At 38.4% G+C, this 19830-nt stretch overlaps 2 protein-coding genes across 5 annotated transcripts in view; both read left to right on the forward strand.

Annotated features, from left to right (window-relative positions):
* LOC127649500 (gastrula zinc finger protein XlCGF8.2DB-like) overlaps positions 1 to 5113 on the forward strand; it is a 74395-nt gene extending 69282 nt beyond the window's left edge. For both annotated transcript variants that reach the window (XM_052134630.1, XM_052134631.1), the window contains exon 3: positions 3898 to 5113. In XM_052134630.1, the coding sequence (XP_051990590.1) occupies positions 3898 to 4904 (1007 nt within the window). In that variant the 3' untranslated portion in view covers positions 4905 to 5113. The remainder of the gene's footprint in view (positions 1 to 3897) is intronic.
* A 3539-nt stretch (positions 5114 to 8652) lies between these two features.
* Positions 8653 to 19830, forward strand: part of LOC127649497 (gastrula zinc finger protein XlCGF28.1-like) — a 29641-nt gene continuing 18463 nt past the window's right edge. For 2 of the 3 annotated variants that reach the window (XM_052134621.1, XM_052134618.1), the window contains exons 1-2: positions 8653 to 8858; positions 19183 to 19281. In XM_052134621.1, coding sequence (XP_051990581.1) covers positions 19197 to 19281 — 85 coding nt within the window. In that variant the 5' untranslated portion in view covers positions 8653 to 8858; positions 19183 to 19196. Of the gene's footprint in view, positions 8859 to 13788; positions 13922 to 14066; positions 14199 to 19182; positions 19282 to 19830 lie in introns of those variants that run through there. The other variant, XM_052134619.1, reaches the window with a different exon arrangement.

Consider the following 19830-nt stretch of genomic DNA (forward strand, 5'->3'; position numbering starts at 1 on the left):
CCATTCAGGCCAAAGAGTTCAATCTTTGTTTCTTCAGGTCAGAGAATTTTGTTTCTCATGATCTGAGAGTCCTTCAGGTGCCTTTTGGCAAACAGGTGGGCTGTCATGTACCTTTTACTGAGGAGTGGCTTCCGTCTGGCCACTCTACCATACAGGCCTGATTTGTGAAGTGCTGCAGAGATGGTTGTTATTCTGGAAGGTTCTCCTCTCTCCACAGAGAAATGCTGGAGTTCTGTCAGAGTGACCATAAGGTTCTTGGTCACCTCCCTGACTAAGGCCCTTCTCCCCCGATCGCTCAGTTTGGCCGGGCGGCCAGCTCGAGGAAGAGTCCTGGTGATTCCAAACTTCCATTTATGGATGATGGAGGCCACTGTGCTCATTGGGACCTTCAATGCTGCAGAAAGTTTTCTGTACCCTTCCCCAGATCTGTGCCTCGATACAATCCAGTCTTGGAGGTCTACAGACAATTCCTTGGACTTCATGGCTTGGTTTGTGCTCTGATATGCACTGTTAACTGTGGGACCTTATATAGACAGGTGTGTGCCTTTCCAAATCATGTCCAATCAACTGAATTTACCACAGGTGGACTCCAATCAAGTTGTAGAAACATCTCAAGGATGATCAGTGGAAACAGGGTGCACCTGAGCTCAATTTTGAGTGTCATGGCAAAGGCTGTGAATACTTAAGTACATGTGATTTTCTTTCATTTTTTTATTTGTAATAAATTTGCAAAGATTTCAAACAAACTTCTTTCACGTTGTCATTATGGGGTATTGTTCGTAGAATATTGAGGAAAATAATGAATTTAATCAATTTTGGAATAAGGCTGTAACATAAGATAATGTGGAAAAAGTGAAGCGCTGTGAATACTTTCCGGATGCACTGTATACATACATACACACACACACACACATATATATATATATATATATATATATATGTAGGTAAATAGTGCGTTTTTGTCATTAATATTGTGGAAAAACTGGAAAACATGCATTAATTATCTTTAACTACATTTTAATTTGATTAAACATTTTGAATGCACTTTGCTACAATGGCTTATAGGATGGATTTAAAATTATGATTTAATATCCAGTTTATGTAATTTATTCATACATTTTTTAAATGGGGCCCCAAGTTGGACGGTTGCTTGGGGCCTCAAATCATAAACTGGCCCCTGATGCTAAGCCCTTATCGTAAATGATTACTCTTATTAATTTCTGCAATCAAAGCATTTATTGTGCAGACTTTCCACTTGCTTGTAGGGCAAACTAGTAAAATTGCCCCTCTGTAATGCTTACTGCAACGCTTGTCATGTGGATGGCAAAGTGCCACTTGATGCTGGTGGATGTGGAAGCCGCTTTACCAAAGATTTTCCTAGTCGACTAGTATGCATTAATTTAAGCCATTAGTCGACTAGTTGCACGTTTATGATATTCATTTAATTACTTATATATATTTTGGAGGGCATCAGAAAATGGTTTCAGTTCCAGGGCTGAGAAAGAATGTTATAAGTTACATTGCTAACACTCTTCTACATTACACAGAAATACTAAACCGTAACAATGAGACTTCACTTTTTTTTTTTTACGAGCGCATGCACGAAGCGTGCTGCAGTGACACCGACAAAAGCGGTAATTGTTCTGAATGTGTCAAAAATTCCAGCAAGAGACTGTCTGAACATTTAGTTAATTCATAGAGCGAAATGCACATTAGGGTTGTGAGGACAGACGATGATCTCTGGGATCTATGACGGTCAGAGTGATCGCCAAATAGATGATGCACATTCACCTCGAACCATGATTTATATTACAGTGATTATCATCACTATAATTATTAATTTATAATTGTTTTTATGTCTTCATTTGTGTAAGTAATGTTCCACCTGCATGTTTATAAGGATTCTTGCCTGACGGTAAATGGAAAGGTGTATTTATATATATATATATATATATATATTGTGACGTGACAAGAGGCAACACAGCTCTCAGCGGGACAGTTCAAGTAGTGCCAGGACACAAAGTTCAAATGTAAACAAGGATTTTATTACAGTTCTTGGGAACTAGCAAAACAGCGTTCCATATTCATAAGGGTAACTAAGGATCAGGTTGGCCTTCCATAGTCAAAACTTAAATGATGCCTCTTGGGGAAATGGTGAGATTATAATCCCGGTTCCCTCAGGAAAGTAAACAGTCTTTTTCCAACCTTATTTCAGTCCGTGCTGCAGCCCATGGTCAAGCCAGCGGTAAGTCTTTCAAATGTCTGGTAAGTGTTTCCAACCTTCAGTGTTCCTTGTGGAAATGATACTGGAGCAGTCTGGTCTTCTGTAGAGAGCACAACCTGAAGCTTGTCTCCCAGGCCTTACGCAGTCACAAACTGTGTCTCTAACCTTTAAAAAGCCCTTCAGCTCATCAGACCCTGATCAGTCTCAGGTGTGCGGGAATGTGGTGTATTGAGGGGTGGAGTTCCCGACTCCACCAGCAGATGGAGCCATAGCTGTTAGTGGCTGCAGCCACCTCAGGGAAATGTAGCGCCCATCCAAGACACAGCCTCTGGTGACATCACAATATATATATTATTCTTTTATCACTTCATTATTTTATTAGATTTTTTTGTTTTCAGGGGGCAGCCCTACCTTTTCTACTTTTGTCAGTGTCAGGTTGGTATGGCAGCGGGTCAGGCATGTTTTCCTGTGTCTGCCCATTTTTATAGCGAGGTTGAGTCAGTACCTTGTCAAGGTGGCCCAGTTTTTTTATCTTTCACTATATACAGATAGTCTGTCATGGTGTATTCTCTTTTTGGGGCCAGATAACATTGCTGATCTCCATGTGATGCTGAGAAGGCATGTCAGCCAAGACAGCCCAACAACATCCAGGGCCTTCAGTATCCCGGGGTGAATCTCGTCAGAGATCTCTGGCAGAGAAATGCAGCAATGACTCTGCCAAGTCCTCCATCTCTGCCTCCTCCACAGAGGCGTCAGTCGGGCGAAAGTGTTCCTTCCCCAACTTTTTTTGCCAGGCAAGGTCAGCAGTTCCCCGTCCCGACTGACAAAAGCCTGGTTAAAGCCCTTCCTCTCCTACCAAAGCTGTCTGATGGTTTGAACCTACTGTACAGTATTTGAGTCCGACCAAAAATCCTAATAAAGGACCTCTTTTAGGTTTGTCAGGCCTGTCCAGCAGTCCCCCACCATCTGATCCAACTCACTACCAGGTGGTGATCGGTTGATGGAGATCGGTTTAAGACTCAAGCTTGAGTGTAAAACAAATGTGACAACAGTACAATAACAGGATTTCTTTCATGCGTACATTTAACATAAATACAAGGATACTTTACTGGGTGCGAAAAGGGCAAAGCAGAAAACCACTTCTGCATGCACATGATCGCTGATCCTTTAGATGTCATCTTTTAAAATAATTTTTCATCTTTAAAATGGATATCGTGACATGGGCTTGGAAATACTTTGGAAAACATTTGTCAGTCAACATCATTCACCGCTGCATCCACAGATACAAGTTAGGCTCTACTATGTGAAGCTAAAGCCATACATCAACAATGTCCAGAAATGCTGCAGACTTCTCTGGGATCAATCTCAGATGGAAAGTAGAACAGCGGAATCTTGCTTTGTGGTCCAAGTCCAAATTTCAAATGGTTTTGGAGAAAATATCAATCATGTTCTCCAGGCCAAAGAGAAAAAGGACCATCCAAGCTTTTGTATGCGTCTGGTCCAAAAGCCAGTGTCTGTCATTGTATTGGGGTATGTCAGTGCACATGGCATGGTAACTTGCACATCTGTGAGGGCATCATTAATGCAGAAATACATGTACAGATTTTGAAGCAACATATAATTCACATTTATGCCACTTGTATTGATTTTTGTCTTTTATGTTTTCATTTTAGACCTGATGGAGCTTAAAGAGGAAAATCAGGAGCTGAATGAAGTGGAAGAGAAACACAAGTATAAGAAACCTGATCATTTCTTAAGTGGAGAAGGATCTTTTATTGGCTCACAGATTGAAAATAAATTCTCACAGAAAAGAACTCAAAGAACAACAACAGAACAAATGTTCACATGCCATCAGTGTGGAAAGAGTTTCAAACACAAAAGAAGTCTTGAGGCGCATGGAAGAATTCACTATGGAGAGAAGCCTTTCATATGTCAGCAGTGTGGCAAGAATTTCAAACAAAAAGTAAACCTTGATTTACACATAAAAACTCACTCTGTAGAAAAGCCTTTTACATGCCTCCAGTGTGGAAAGAGTTTCAAACATAAAAGAAGCTTAAAAGTTCACATGAGAATTCATACTGGAGAGACCCCATACGCATGCCTTCAGTGTGGAAAGAGTTTCAAACATAAAGCAAGCTTCAACGTTCACATGAGAATTCATACTGGAGAAAAGCCTTTCAAATGCCTTCAGTGTGGGAAAAGTTTAAAACATGTAACAAGCCTAAAAATTCACATGAGAATTCACACCGGAGAGACCCCATACGCATGCCTTCAGTGTGGAAAGAGTTTCACACAAAAAGGAAACCTTAATTTCCATATAAAAACTCACTCTGTAGAAAAGCCTTTTACATGCCTCCAGTGTGGAAAGAGTTTCAAACATGAAACAAACCTAAAAATTCACATGAGAATTCACACCGGAGAGACCCCATACACATGCTTTCAGTGTGGAAAGAGTTTCACACAAAAAGGAAACCTTAATTTTCACATAAAAATTCACTCTGGAGAGAAGCCTTTTACATGCCTCCAGTGTGGAAAGAGTTTCAAAGGTAAAACAAGCCTCAAAATTCACATGAGAATTCATACTGGAGAGAAGCCTTTCATTTGTCTTCAGTGTGGGAAGAGCTTCATAAGTAAATCAAACCTGAGAGCTCACAAGAAATGTCTTTCAGGAAAGAAATAACACTACTGTTCTCACTGTGGCAAGAGTTTTTCACTGTTGTCCAGTTTAAAACAACACCATGAAATATTTACTGGTGTGAAAGCTAATGTGTGCTTAAAGTGGGGTATAGCTTTTGTCCTAATAAGCACTTTGAAACCACATCAGAGGATCCATTCAGATGTGTTCACATTGTGAAAGTAGTTGTACTCACCCAAAACACCTGATAACACATGAGAAAGTGCATACTGGAGAGAAGACGTATGACTGCACTCAATGTGGGAGGAGTTTCAGCTCACCAAGTACCTTACAGAGCCATTTAAAGAAGAATTGCCCAAAGTTGTCTCAGTGAGAGAACTTTATCTTCAGAATCTTGCCCTGCATTCCAAACTGGATAAATCTGCCCTGAAGGGGACTTAAAAAGGACAACAATCGTGACAGCCATGTTGAAGTGTCATTTCAAACTGAAGGGCTCATAATTAGGTTCTTGGAAGTGCCTTTAACACAAACGATTCTGTAGGGTTCAACTGATGTACACTTTGCTGCCAAGCAAACCAGAACTTGACCATACGTCATAAATTTACAGGTGTACCAAGTGTAATGTAAATTCAACCAGCTGCTTTTAACTATTTTAATGAACTTTTTAAATTATTAAAACCCCTGGCTGTTTGATGCTTACATTTCTTCATAAGTCCTAAAAGTCTGAAAGCAATTCTTATTGCTTACTGAAAGTAGTTAATAGTGAGGCAAAAACTGATGTTCTTTACCGTCAGCTTTTGTGCAACAGTAACAATGGCTTCTTTTACTTGGATATATGACATTAAAGTGAATTCCGAATAACAAATATTTTGGAACCCTACAACCTCAAAATCTCTTACTCTGGGGGGTAAACCCTTTGAAGGGAGATGGGCAAAGGGGTGAGCCCTTCGGAATGGAACAAACCTTTTATTAAGTGAAACTGGTGTAATTTCCAAAGATGGACTTTGTCTAAAAGAGACTACAAGCATGATATGGTGTTGGAAGTCAACAACTCCTAAAGGATGGATGAAATAAGGAAGAGAGGTTTATTTTGGTCATACCAATATGTCTAATGTCAGAGATGTTATAAGGATGAGAAATCTTAAACTTAACCTTAAAATCTTAAATTTAAATTTCTGATAGACATTGTCGTCTGTTTACTTGAAAATGCACATTAGCTGGACCAAAAGCTGGAATCGTTTTTTATTTGTATTTGTTTAGCATAATTTAAGCTAAAGAAGCACAAGTTAGAATGCCACTAGTGTTGTTGTTGTTTTTTAGAATACCATTGTTGCAGATTTTATTTTGGATTTTGTGTGTAATATTTACTAACAGTTTGAAATTTCAGTCTTTCCCCACTGATCAGATTGGCGCTGTACTTGCATTTATAGAAAATAGCTGTCAGGATGCGTCACTAACATGGTGGGCCCAGTGACCTTAGTTGCCTTATTTTGGCATCACACAAGCCAATTTTTCCTCTGATATTCAATCAAAAGTTTTATTTACATAATCGCTGGCTAGTAGAAGGGAGACTAAACTTGCATTAGCAACTGCTAGCAGGAGGTTGTTAATATCTTGATTGACTGTTAACACATAAGGCTTGTTAGAAAAAACATTTAGTTTCTGGGACAGGCTCTTGTGTTCTCGTCAAGTGACCAATGAGCTTCTTCATTTACTGCAGAATTAACAAGACGTCATGCCAACCGGAAACTTTTTCATCTGTGACTGCACTCACAGCCGTATATCAACACAAATACAAATTGTAATCCAAAGTAATTCTGCCAAGTGTTTCTCCTGGGGTTTTCCTACAATAAAAGTTCAAAAGTAACACAGAGAGTGGAGGAATAACAGTTTGTTTTTATTTAAAACAAATTTTTACTCACTGAAAGCTGATTCCTTATTTGGAAAACAGGTTTAAATGGTACACACAATTTATAAGCCTACCCTGGACTTTTCACATCTGCAATTAAAAAAGTTATTTAATTTTGTGTGTTAATGACAAAACATAATATGAGTGTTTAGATGAGAGATTATTCTTCGATCGGGGAACCATCCAAACTGTATACAGCAAAGATGGGAAGCTGTTGACCTCAACCGAGGAGGTTATTGGGCGGTGGAAGGAACAGTTTAAAGAACTCCTAAATCCCAATGCTAGAGGTAGAGCTGGATGCTGATTGGGGATCAGATTCAGTTTCCCTGGGGGAGGTCACTGAGGTAGTCAAACAACTCCGCAGTGGCAAAGCCCCAGGGTTCATGAGGTCCGACCAGAAATGTTGAAAGCTTTGGATGTGGAGGGGGTGTCATGGATGACACGCCTCTTCAACATTGCATGGAAGTCTGGGACAGTGCCCAAGGAGTGGCAGAAAAGAGTGGTGGTCTTTTCAAAAAGGGGACCAGAGAGTGTGTGCCAGCTACAGGGGTATCACACTTCTCAGCCTCCCTGGTAAAGTTTACTCCAAGGTGCTGGAGAGGAGGGTTCGGCTGATTGTCGAACCTAGGATTGAAAATTAACAATGCAGGTCCATCCTGGCCGTGGAAAGACGGACCAGATCTTTACTCTCGCAAGGATCCTGGAGGGGGCCTGGGAGTATGCCCATCCAGTCTACATGTGTTTTATTTCCTCACGGTTGGCATGCATTGCAGATTCCTACATTATGGAAGTGGAGCTGTTGGAGATGGTAAACGTTAAATTGGTAAAAAATAAATTTGTATTTAGAAATGTATTTGTTTTTTTGTGTTTCAATAAACAAATAAAATGTTAAAGCAAAATAATTCACCTGGTTCACTGTTTGTTCAGAGGCGTGCAGCACGAGCCTGTCATGTGAAACAAGCACATGTTATAAGTAAAAAAAAAAACATTGGAAATATTCTCTGCTTCTTCTGTATGGTCTTATTCTTCTGTGTCTCGCAACCAACCCTTAATATTCTCATTCTTGAAAAATGCGTCGTTGTGATGGGTCATTCATGAACGATTTGTTCATTTTGAACAAATCTTTCATATGACTCGAAAGAACGAGTAGTATCAGAGAGCGATTCGTTTTGTCGCAACCACGCATGTGCACAATCCGTGCTCGTGTTTAGTTCATTTGGTGCAGGGACAGCTCTGTACTGGAAGATGATCAAGAAGATTTTCATCTAGTTAATCTTATCGTAATTACGGCCAAATTGCATACCCATAAATCAAAATTTATCAGTGTAAAACCCAACTTGATGGTTTTGTTAAGTGAAATCAAGATGTACATTGACAATATTAGAGACTCTTTCATAAAGAAAGCAATAAAAACTGTGAGTATTTGCGAGCTTTTCAAAATATTTATTTACATTTTCTTAAGGCACCTTTATGTATAGTTTTCTTTCATATGGCTTTTTCTTTTCAGTTGTTTACTTATTTTTTGTTATTGTTTCCTTTTCTATATATTTATATTGTAAAATGCATATCTTATTGTATAGTACTTATTGTTACATTTACACAATTGTAAATGTTACTGTTTACAAAAAAAAAGCTGAACGAGACTCAAAGACCCAAGTCAGTAAAATGATCCGATCTTCCCATCACTACTGCGCCGCCGAACGTCAAAATAAATGCATGAGATGTCAATCAGCATCAAACTACCAATAGCGAATGAAATTTTGTGGTGGCCAATCAGATGTCAGCGCTACCTCGGACACCCCTCTGGCTCCGCCAACCAAGAAGAAGAATCTCCGACACATGTTGTGACGTCATAATCGCCGCGACACGACTGAATCTTCAGCCTGTTGAGAGGCGTTTGCGGATAAAATCAGTGCTTTTCTCTTGTGCTGCGTATGGAGGTCTTGGCGTTTAAGTTATGTGTTAGAATAAATATAAATAAAAAAAAAAAAAACAACTGTTTTATATTTGGATTCTGCTTGTTTAAGGAGGTTTGTCGTGAGATATCTGAACAAACAAAAGAAGACACGGCGCTGTAAGTCATAAAATTGGTGAGTTTCACGATTCTTTTGTTTTCATTTGCCCGTGTATCAGACGGGTTTAGGGACGATATTCAACTTGTTTATGCCAACGGTTGTGCACGACAGGGTGCGTCTTAATGAAAATTAGAAAGTACTAGATCATCTTGAAAAAGAACATTTAAATTAATGTAATCGGTTAAGTCGTGAAACCACTTGTTTATGTGTGACTTTTATTTATGAAGTGACTGCAGGAAAGTTCGTTTCATCACACATTTGGACGTCTTTCTATAGTTTTCTAACAATGGGTTAAATACAGTCAGAATTTGTAAATTAATATACAATAAATTAAGTCAGTCAGGATAGTCTGATCGATTTTTTTCAGAATATTTTCTCCGAATCTCCACTGAATGTGCATTGGAGAAGGTAGGGACTGTATAAAAAGTGTGTGAATAATCAGTTTCTCTGCGACCACCTTCATTTGATTACGGACACTGATCAGATCACTTTATTCTGCTCTTTTCATATTTATTATTAAAATTGATAAATGTTTGTCAGGTCATCCATATGTATCTAGTGGTTAAATCCAAGTCTTCAGAAGTGATATAATGTGTGGGTGAGAAACAGATCATTATTCAAGTCCTTTTTTACTATCAATCTCCATCCACATTTACTTTCACTTCCACATTCTTTTTTTTGTTGTTGTTCGTTAGTAATTCACATTCTTTTTGCCTATCGCCACCTACTGGTCGAGGCTTTAACCATTTTTGCTTTGTATGGAAATTGTCCTGAAATATTATTAAAAAAAAATCTTAATTTGTGTTGTCCAGAAGAAAGGCAGTCATGAGATGGCATGAGTGAGTAAATTATTTGAGAATTGCCATTTTTCCTGTGGAGAAAATGAATGGGATTTTTAATTCCGGAAGTAGACTCTTTTTGGTTCTTTCAGGACAGAATAGAAAGAGAGTACATTTCTACTCTTAACTTGTATTGCTTAAATTGAAACATGTTTTTTAGGCAACCTATGCACTTTTCGATTGTCAACTTGTGTATTATTTGAGAAGAATGTGCTTTAAATTAAGTTTGAAAACATCACACTTATAGGTCGACTTTAGAAATGTAAACATTGAATTTTTTAGCTTGTCTGTTGTTGAACCGGTTGTTCCTAATAGATTTATACAATACTTGAATTTCACCTCATTTACTCATAACTTTTTTTATATTATAATTTCAGTACCTTTATAATTGGTTGAACAGTGTTCATAAATGACTATATACCTTGATAAATACCGTAGAAAGGATACAGTTTATTTTGACAGACGTTTGTCAACCATAATATCTGTAAAGATTTTACATTTTGAAAATAATGCTAGCGAAGCGCTACACAATGCATCTAGACATTGAAAATATGAGGCAAAATTTATGAATGATGTATCATTTGTTTTCGGTTGCCCAAAAGGTTTTCCGCCTAGTTTTAGAACAATTTGATCATTTATTAAAAAATAATTTGAGCTGGATCTTGCTAACATTATCAATAACCCTTTAAAAGACACACTACAACCCTTAGTAACAAGGTTATAGTAGGTAGGCAACTGTATTGCTCAATTGTAAGGACTACAATTACTGATGAAAAGCTTTCAGTTTTGTTTTTTAGTCAGGCCAGGTGAAATTGGAAAACCCCTGACCTGCAGTATTACCCTTGCGGGTAAATAAAAGTTTTTTCCAACTTGTTTTGGAGAAGTCTATCCCTCCTTTTAAAGCCTATTGAACTGTTTATCTTGTGTTATTGAGGAGGTCAACACTGTACAGTGCTTCTAGACATTGAAAATCTGAGGAAGAAATTATTAAATGAAGAGGTGTAGCATGTCCTTTAGGTTTCCAACTTGATATCTGGATCATGCCTATTTTAAAAAGTCAAAAGAATTTAGCGGAAATTAGAATAGCCAAACTATGATGTGTAGTATGTCCTTTGAGGGTGCTAGATAATGGCAAATGGGTCTGAAAAACCTCTGGAAAGGTCTTGAAATTGTAAGTTGAAACTGTAGCATGTCCTTTCGTTTGCACATTTGTTTCTAAGCAATTCTTTCATCCACTCTCATTCAACCTGTTGAACTTTGTATGTTACATCCAAAAGTCTAACAATTAAGAATTCCATTCACTGGAACAAGGCAGAAATGTTTGTATTCAGCATCATGCACTTGGAAGATATGCGTCTTGATTAAAATGCACATCACTAATAGCGCAATTAAACTTTAAAATCTTTAAGCTGTAGCATATTCAGTAGGGTTCACTGAAGGATTTACAGCTTGTTTTTGATCAATCTGTTCCACAATGTAAAATCTACTGAGCTCTATGTAGCCACATTAGAAAGTCAACAAAGCTGCATTATGTGGTGTAGTATTTACTTTAGAGCAGTAGTTCCCAACCCCGTTCCTGGAGGCCCCCCAACACTACACATTTTGGATATCTCCCTAATCCAGGGTTTTCACGGGTCATTAAAAAGTATTAAAAGTCTTGCTTATCATTTCCGAGCAGGGGTGTAAAGATTCATCAATCTGGATTGATGCATTGATCCAATAACCAACGATCCAATGTTATCGATACAATGCGTATATATATCGATATTATATATATTTTTTTAAGATGTACCTTTATTTTAATACTCATGTCAGCCACACCTGTACGCATTTGTCAGGCGATGAAGCAACCATTTTACATTTCACTTTGAGTGCTAAATGTGCTTTTCATGTGGGACAAGGATGTGCGTGGTGTCTTTGAAGCCAAATTCAGTGTGCGCATGTCAACCGGGCGCTCCTTAAAATGCAAACTCTCGTGACAAACACAGAGCATCTCACAATCGCGATTAATTCAGGCTCCCATCGATATCGCTGCGTATGTGAGCGACCCATTTAAATTTTACATGAGAATGTATTATTTCAAAGTACCATGGAGCAGCTCAACCATCATGTGAAATGTCTTGACAATGGCGACATTCTGAACAGCACTAATGAGGGAAAGAGAAATCACCTGCTGCCCAGCACTAGCATCAGTTATAAGACTTTACAAATGTACACATCAACACACTTATTAACATTTATCCCAGTTAACTGTAACTTTAACGGATCAACTGATCACAAAATCCAACACCCTCAGGAGGAGACACAAGGACAAAAGCACTGAGCTGAAGGGAATCGAAACGGAGTTGGAAAGAAAGGCAGATGAATTACGACACATGCAAATGTACTCCCTCAGCTAGTAAGATGTTTTGAATGTTACAGTGTGAGCCCTATTCACACGATGTTCATTTGTGTGTTGACTGCTCTTGGCTTTGTAATGTAAAAACAAAACATCTGTAGTGTTTAAATCAAAAAAAGTTTTTTTTAGTCACTACTAGTGCTTTTTTCCCTAGAGTGGTCCGCCTGTAGATAAAATACTTGATGGATTGCTCTCTGAATAAGACTGTTTCCTCAGTCTCAATGTAACTCGGCAAGTGCAGCATTTTGTTAGTTTGTAGGTCAAGGGAACTAGGTTGGGAACCACTGCTTTAGAGGGTGCTTGGTAATGATAAAGTTGTTTTGAGGTGGTCTGAGCAACCAATGAAAAGCTAATGACATTTTTAGTTGAAAGTAGGGCTGGGTGGGTGATCTGGCCAAAATTGTTATCACGATAATCTTTTTCATATTGTTCGATATCGATATTTATCACTATGTACATTTACACGTTGCACTTTCTTTTTTTTATTTCAAAGTTGACTGAAGAAAAGAAGAAAAACATTAATTCTAAACAGTCAAAATAGTCTCTACAAAACTGCACAGGGGGTCCAGAGACGGCCAAAGCAGTGGGGTCTGCGGATCTTTTACCAATTTTACCGTCTTTTACCGTTTATCAATTGAAATTGAATGTTAAAAGATCATCTGTTTGTTCTGAAGCATAGTGACAGTGGTCCAGTATTTGTTGGAATATTTTTACATTAAAATGAAATATGTTTTCACAAAATTAGAACAGAAATCGATTTGTTTATTATTAAAGGCTCGTAACAGGCTGATTAATAAAGATACGTTTTGAAGGGAAAAACTTTATGGTCTAAAAGGTGCTTTGAAACCACGTTAACTCATGCCTACTTCATGTCTACACGCATGCAGGGAAAAGAGGCAACGTGTGCGGAGCGGGACAGGGCAGAAATGATGCATGGTTGGTGCTAGAGAACAATATTCAAGATTACAGCACAGAAAGATCAGAGCTGTTGTCCACATCACTGTTGTTCTGTCGCACTCTTCACTAGAGACTATGAGAGGGCGCAGCCGTTGTCATGAAGTCTTGCGGTGCGGATGGAATCAATCCAGTGTCCGACGTAACCTAATTGTTAACAAGGCAGCTAGAATTAGCAAATTCATCCAGTCTGACCCTACGTTACGACTGGCGTGTTGTGAGCGAAGCTGAGCGCGTTTTCAATTCTTTCCTATGAAAGCCGAGCGTCATGCTCGCAAGGTGGATCGTAGGATTGGCAGCGGAGCAAGCTATCTCCTAGCGCTTTGAGCGGATTTCTTCCGCCCCAGTGGAAATGCAGACTGAGAAAGCCGAACTGCTTGTGTTTTAGCGACACCCAGTAAATATCGAACATTCCTAAAAAGCTTAATGTGGATTTTCTTTACCGTGATATATATCGATATCATTTTATCGCCCAGCCCTAGTTGAAAGTTGCCATACCACTGAAAGCGTGTACGTAATGTTTTCCAACAGTACCAACTTATTGATCAATCTGTTCTGAGCAATCAATTTTCATCTGTGCATCGGCATTTGTAGCGCGATGCATCGTTTCTAACATATTTGCATAGGTAAAAAATTATTTAATTATTAGTAGATGCGCTATACTTATTATTTGGAAAGTGACCAATAATTTGACCAATATTTTATATGTAGATTGATTTCTCCTCTCTAAACTGTTTCTCCAGTGTGTTCTCTCATCACCACTGCTGCTAATCGAACATGACGTATCACAACACTACAGAGATCGAGGCATGTCCTGAGAGTCACATAGAACAGGGGTGCCCAATACATCGATCGCAATCTACCAGTCGATCGCAAAGGCAATGCTGGTAGATCGCACAATTTTTATGTGCTTTGGTTAAATTTTTATAAAAACAAATATAATGTCTTTCCTTCTTGTTTCTGTCTGACTTGCACTTGACGAGTAAATTTTGACCAAGCGAGATTTGTTTATTCAATTGCCATGACAACTAGGTTCGCGACTTCCAAGGGCTTCTGAGAACAGAGTGCGAAAAAGCTAGCAGTTTTTGAGACTAGCTACCAGCAGCTACTGCCTGGATTATGCAAAACTTTCTGATTCCATTCGGTGCAAGTCATCAGAATAAGGTAAATGCCCTGTCTATTGTAATGTGTTGTGCTGTAGGTGTTTTGGGTTTAGTGTTAAAACTGAATGATATCAACATTGAACATTTATTATAATTTTTTTTTAATTAATTAGAAGATTAATTCCATGAATATAGATTAACATTGCAGAGGCAAACCTGCATCTTCTGCCAAATAATTACAAATACAATGTTTGGAAACACTTTGAATTTTATAAGAGAGGTTGAGATTGCAGTTTGTAAAATATGTTGTGTGCTCACCACAAGTGGGATATATACACTCACCTAAAGGATTATTAGGAACACCATACTAATACTGTGTTTGACCCCCTTTCGCCTTCAGAACTGCCTTCATTCTACGTGGCATTGATTCAACAAGGTGCTGAAAGCATTCTTTAGAAATGTTGGACCATATTGATAGGATAGCATCTTGCAGTTGATGGAGATTTGTGGGATGCACATCCAGGCCACGAAGCTCCCGTTCCACCACATCCCAAAGATGCTCTATTGGGTTGAGATCTGGTGACTGTGGGGGCCATTTTAGTACAGTGAACTCATTGTCATGTTCAAGAAACCAATTTGAAATGATTCGAGCTTTGTGACATGGTGCATTATCCTGCTGGAAGTAGCCATCAGAGGATGGGTACATGGTGGCCGTAAAGGGATGGACATGGTCAGAAACAATGCTCAGGTAGGCCGCGGCATTTAAACGATGCCCAATTGGCACTAAGGGGCCTAAAGTGTGCCAAGAAAACATCCCCCACACCATTACACCACCACCACCAGCCTGCACAGTGGTAACAAGGCATGATGGATCCATGTTCTCATTCTGTTTACGCCAAATTCTGACTCTACCATCTGAATGTCTCAACAGAAATCGAGACTCATCAGACCAGGCAACATTTTTCCAGTCTTCAGCTGTCCAATTTTGGTGAGCTCTTGCAAATTGTAGCCTCTTTTTCCTATTTGTAGTGAGTGGTACCCGGTGGGGTCTTCTGCTGTTGTAGCCCATCCGCCTCAAGGTTGTGCGTGTTGTGGCTTCACAAATGCTTTGCTGCATACCTCGGTTGTAACGAGTGGTTATTTCAGGCAAAGTTGCTCTTCTATCAGCTTGAATCAGTCGGCCCATTCTCCTCTGACCTCTAGCATAAACAAGGCATTTTCGCCCACAGGACTGCCGCATACTGGATGTTTTTCCCTTTTCACACCATTCTTTGTAAACCCTAGAAATGGTTGTGCGTGAAAATCCCAGTAACTGAGCAGATTGTGAAATACTCAGACCGGCCCGTCTGGCACCAACAACCATGCCACGCTCAAAATTGCTTAAATCACCTTTCTTTCCCATTCTGACATTCAGTTTGGAGTTCAGGAGATTGTCTTGACCAGGACCACACCCCTAAATGCATTGAAGCAACTGCCATGTGATTGGTTGATTAGATAATTGCATTAATGAGAAATTGAACAGGTGTTCCTAATAATCCTTTAGGTGAGTTTGTGTGTGTGTGTGTATATGTGTGTGTATATATATATATTTATTTATTTTAGGCAAATCATGAATTTTATTCGCCTGCTTTAAATTGGTTTGAGGGTGTTTGATAGGGAAGTTTAATATTCAATACTGGAAACAAAACAAAGATTATAAAATTATGTGTGCAGTGTTAAACTATTGTCTGACATCATTTGATTCCTAAAAGAGCTTTTTAAAAATAAAATGTGCACACTTACCTTTTTCTTTGTATTTGACTGGTTGCACATCCACTACCAATGTTTCCATATTAGAGCTTATATTTGAATTATTTTTCAATTAGTTACATTTATATTAATATTGCATAATATTAGCTATATTGACTGATTGGATTGCATGAATAAGTATGTAAACAGGTGTTTCCAATAAACTGCTTAATGAGTGTACATTGACAAAAAGTCTTTATTTTTAAATAAACCATTTAATGGTGTGGAGTGGGTGATATAAAGCAAAAATGATATAGCAATATACTACAATGTTTTGGACGATAAAATATACATGACGATATAGCGTACACATTTAGATGGAAAAATATTAAAAAACTTAAAGATTAAATTATGATTTCTTTATTTTATTTAAATCTGTCCAAAGTAGCCTAATGGTAGGACCTGTCATGGAAAAAAAAAAAAGATCAACAATAATATTTAATCTGTTTTAATTCTGGAACAATCCCCTCCATCACATTTGTTTTGGATAAAAAAGATGCAAATTTTTAATGTCTCAATACGGACAATCCTATTATATGGCTCAGAATCATGGACTTCGCTCAAAAGCGACTTAAATCTGCTCGAGCGATTCCAACTTAGGTGCCTTCGCAGCATAGTCCATATCACCCTGAGAGATCGGTGGAAATATGAGGACGTTCTACGAACTTGCCAAAACCAAAGCACAATTGAAACCTGTATTAAACGGCTACAATTAAGGTGGTATGGCCATGTCTGTTGCATGGAGACCTTCAGGCTACCGAGTCAATGCTTAAACGTTGAATGACCCGCAGACTGGAAAATAGCAAAAAAATGCTCCGAAAAAAACGTGGATGAACCAGGTGGCCCAAGATCTACAGCCGCTTAATTTTTCAATAGCCGATGCACAGAACGCCACCCTAAATCGCGATCAATGTTGTGGAATAATCCGAGATAGCCTGCCCTTGGCGGATGCCATGTTTTGGATTTAGCCTTCTACTAGAAACCTTTCATTTGTAACTGTATAGCCTACTAGATATAAATGCACTGCTGACAAATGGGTTATTTAACAATTCCTAATGTTTGAGGCGTTTAGTGAAGGGAGTGATCCTTTCATTACTGGATTCTCATGTTTAAAAAAGCAGGAAACGGATACGTCAGGATCTTGTGATTTGAACTTGTGTTTAATGACTAAAACCGCTACATGATCACAATATGGGATAATGTAATTCACAGATAATATCATGGGGAGGCAATTGAATTGCTCAATGGTGAATCAACAATTTCTATTCATCCACAATTTGTTTCCAAGGGCAAAGCCCCTTAATTCTCAGAATGTGTTTTAGATGCCTTTCACATATAATGTAACCACTCATTTAAAATTTAATAAATGCTTAATATGTAAATATTAGTTGAAACAAAATTTGCACCTGCTCCTTCTGTAATCCCATCAGAACCGCGCACGTGTGAATTTTCAAGCCAAAAACAAATTTTTTAAACAATGAAATAAAATGAAAAAATTTGCCATTTCTCACTTCGCTTTATTCCTTTTTTAAAGGTGTCATGAAATGGAGACTCACATTTTTAATTATAGTCAGACAAATAAGAGGTTAATGTACTATAAAAACATACTGAATTTCAAAACTTCCTCCTCAGTCTTAAAAGAGCATTTATAGTTGCCACCCTGCTGAAACGTGTCTGATCGTGACATCATGAAACATTGCTCATTTGTGTTTACATATCCCACAACATGAGTCATCGCACCCTTGGCTCCGCCCACTGGCGTGCAATTCAAGTCAAGAGAGCTGGCCGCCTTTTGGCTAATAATTCCTAACATAACAAATAAGGGGACCCATCTGGACTATTTTGGATCATTTTTTTAATGACCGTCTTCATGCACTAGAAGACTCATTTTTGACGGCTTGATACATATCTCGTGCTGCTTTTAAAAGACACGGTGTCAAGTTACAACTCTGAAAGGGAGAATCAATTCTCTCATTCAGCTGCTGCCTTTTGTTTATTTGAGCACAAACACCTCATGGACACGTTCTTTCGCACATCTGTACTTTTTTAATTGTTGGTGTATGTAAACATAGGATGCCTTTGATGATGGACGTCTTTGATCGTTTTGGTGTTTTTCCACTGGTGTGCCTTCAGTATGTATGTGCGTAATTTCACTATTGTTTGCACTATGCATGTGCGTTCTTGTCAGTGAACAGACAAAAAATTATTCAAGCTTTGCAAACAAACTGCAATTGAAGGAATGGGCAGTTAAAAACACTTGATTTACACAGATGTAAGTAAAGCATTTCATTCATAATATTTCAAATGTCATGTCTGTTTGACTGTTTATGGTGCTTTATGTTCTTCCGATTGAGTTTGCTGAATTTGAGGGGCTGCATGATGTTAGCCAATCTGAACAGTGGGTGTTTACGTTGGAGTTTTAAGGAGGCGTTTAGGCCAAAACGGAGCGTTTCAGACAGGGGGCCATAAACAGGGTGGAAAATTATCATATATGACTAAATTGTGACTATTTTGGTGCAAAAGAAACTTTAATAACCTTATCAGTGGACCTCTGGGAAGATAATAAAATCTCTTTAAATAGAGAATGAAATGGTCTACAGAGAATGAATTTGTATCTACTTATTCTATTCATCAGTGTTAAAACCAATAATAAAGAAACCACATTTTACATTTTTGGGTTTAAAATGAAATGGACTCAAAAGTGCATGGACCCTGAAGTGAGATTGGGCGGCAAAATAAAGCACATGAAGCCTCTCCAAAAAGTTATCCATAAGATCACAATACATTTGACGAAAGCAGAACAGAGAACTAAATTGTCCCAAATATGCTCTTATGTGTCGTGTCAGTAGAGGGAGCGCCCTGCCCCATGTACTTTTTTATAGTATACAGTAATATGCATATTGTGTCTGTTAAATAGAAAAAAACACATTTATTACGGGGGCACAGTAGTCTGGCAAGGGGTATAGGAGCTGCTTAAGTACCCCTGAGCTACACGTACCCTTTGGAATCACTGTTTTAGTTCATATTAGCTTCATGTAAACTTTTTGGTATGGGTTTGCTTTCTCACTAATATTTAAATGTTTTATTTCATGTTTCTGATCATCTGCAGTAGAAGGTGATCATAGTACAGGTTTTTCTAGGCCCATGAAACATTTCTCGTGGTCCATATATTGAAATGATTACCTTCACTGATGGCCGTATGTGTGATTTTCTTTAGCCACATCGACATAACTTTCCACCCTCTTTCTGGCTATTAGAATTAAAACTGAAGATGGAGATTGTTAAAGAGGAGAGTGAAGACATCAGTATTTCAGAACCATTCAGACCAAAGAATGAAGATACTGAGGAACAAAGAGGTTGGTGCCTATTCTTTATTTGTATTCAATGACTGCTGAGGAGCATGATAGGAATAGTTCACCTAGAAATGTCTTTCCAAACCTGTATAACTTTCTTCTAGGGATGTTACTGTGTGAGTTTTTGATGGTACAGTTACAGTCTAAGAAAACAAAAAACATGCTAAACTGGTTTTATGGTTACCTGTAATATAATTATATCACAATTGACTGTGTTGGCAGACTCATTTCTCAGGGATATATAGATGCCAAGCGCAGTCTTGCATAATAAACATAATAATGATTGCCAGTGGCACAGTAGGTAGCATTGTTGCCTTTCAGCATGAAGGTCTCTGGTTCGAGTCCAGGCTCAACCAGGGCATTTCTGTATGGAGTTTGCATGTTCTACCCATATTCATGTGGGTTTCCTCTGGGTGCTCCAGTTTCCCCCACAGTCCAAAAACTAGCAGGTTAAGTTCACTGGAATCTCTAAATTGTCTGTTGGTGAAAGTGTGAATGTGTATCTCTGTGTGATAGCAATTGTCCTGTGATGGACTGTTTCACTGCATTTGG

Source organism: Xyrauchen texanus, chromosome 9 (assembly GCF_025860055.1).
Source record: "Xyrauchen texanus isolate HMW12.3.18 chromosome 9, RBS_HiC_50CHRs, whole genome shotgun sequence".
Classification (NCBI taxonomy): Eukaryota; Metazoa; Chordata; class Actinopteri; order Cypriniformes; family Catostomidae; genus Xyrauchen; species Xyrauchen texanus.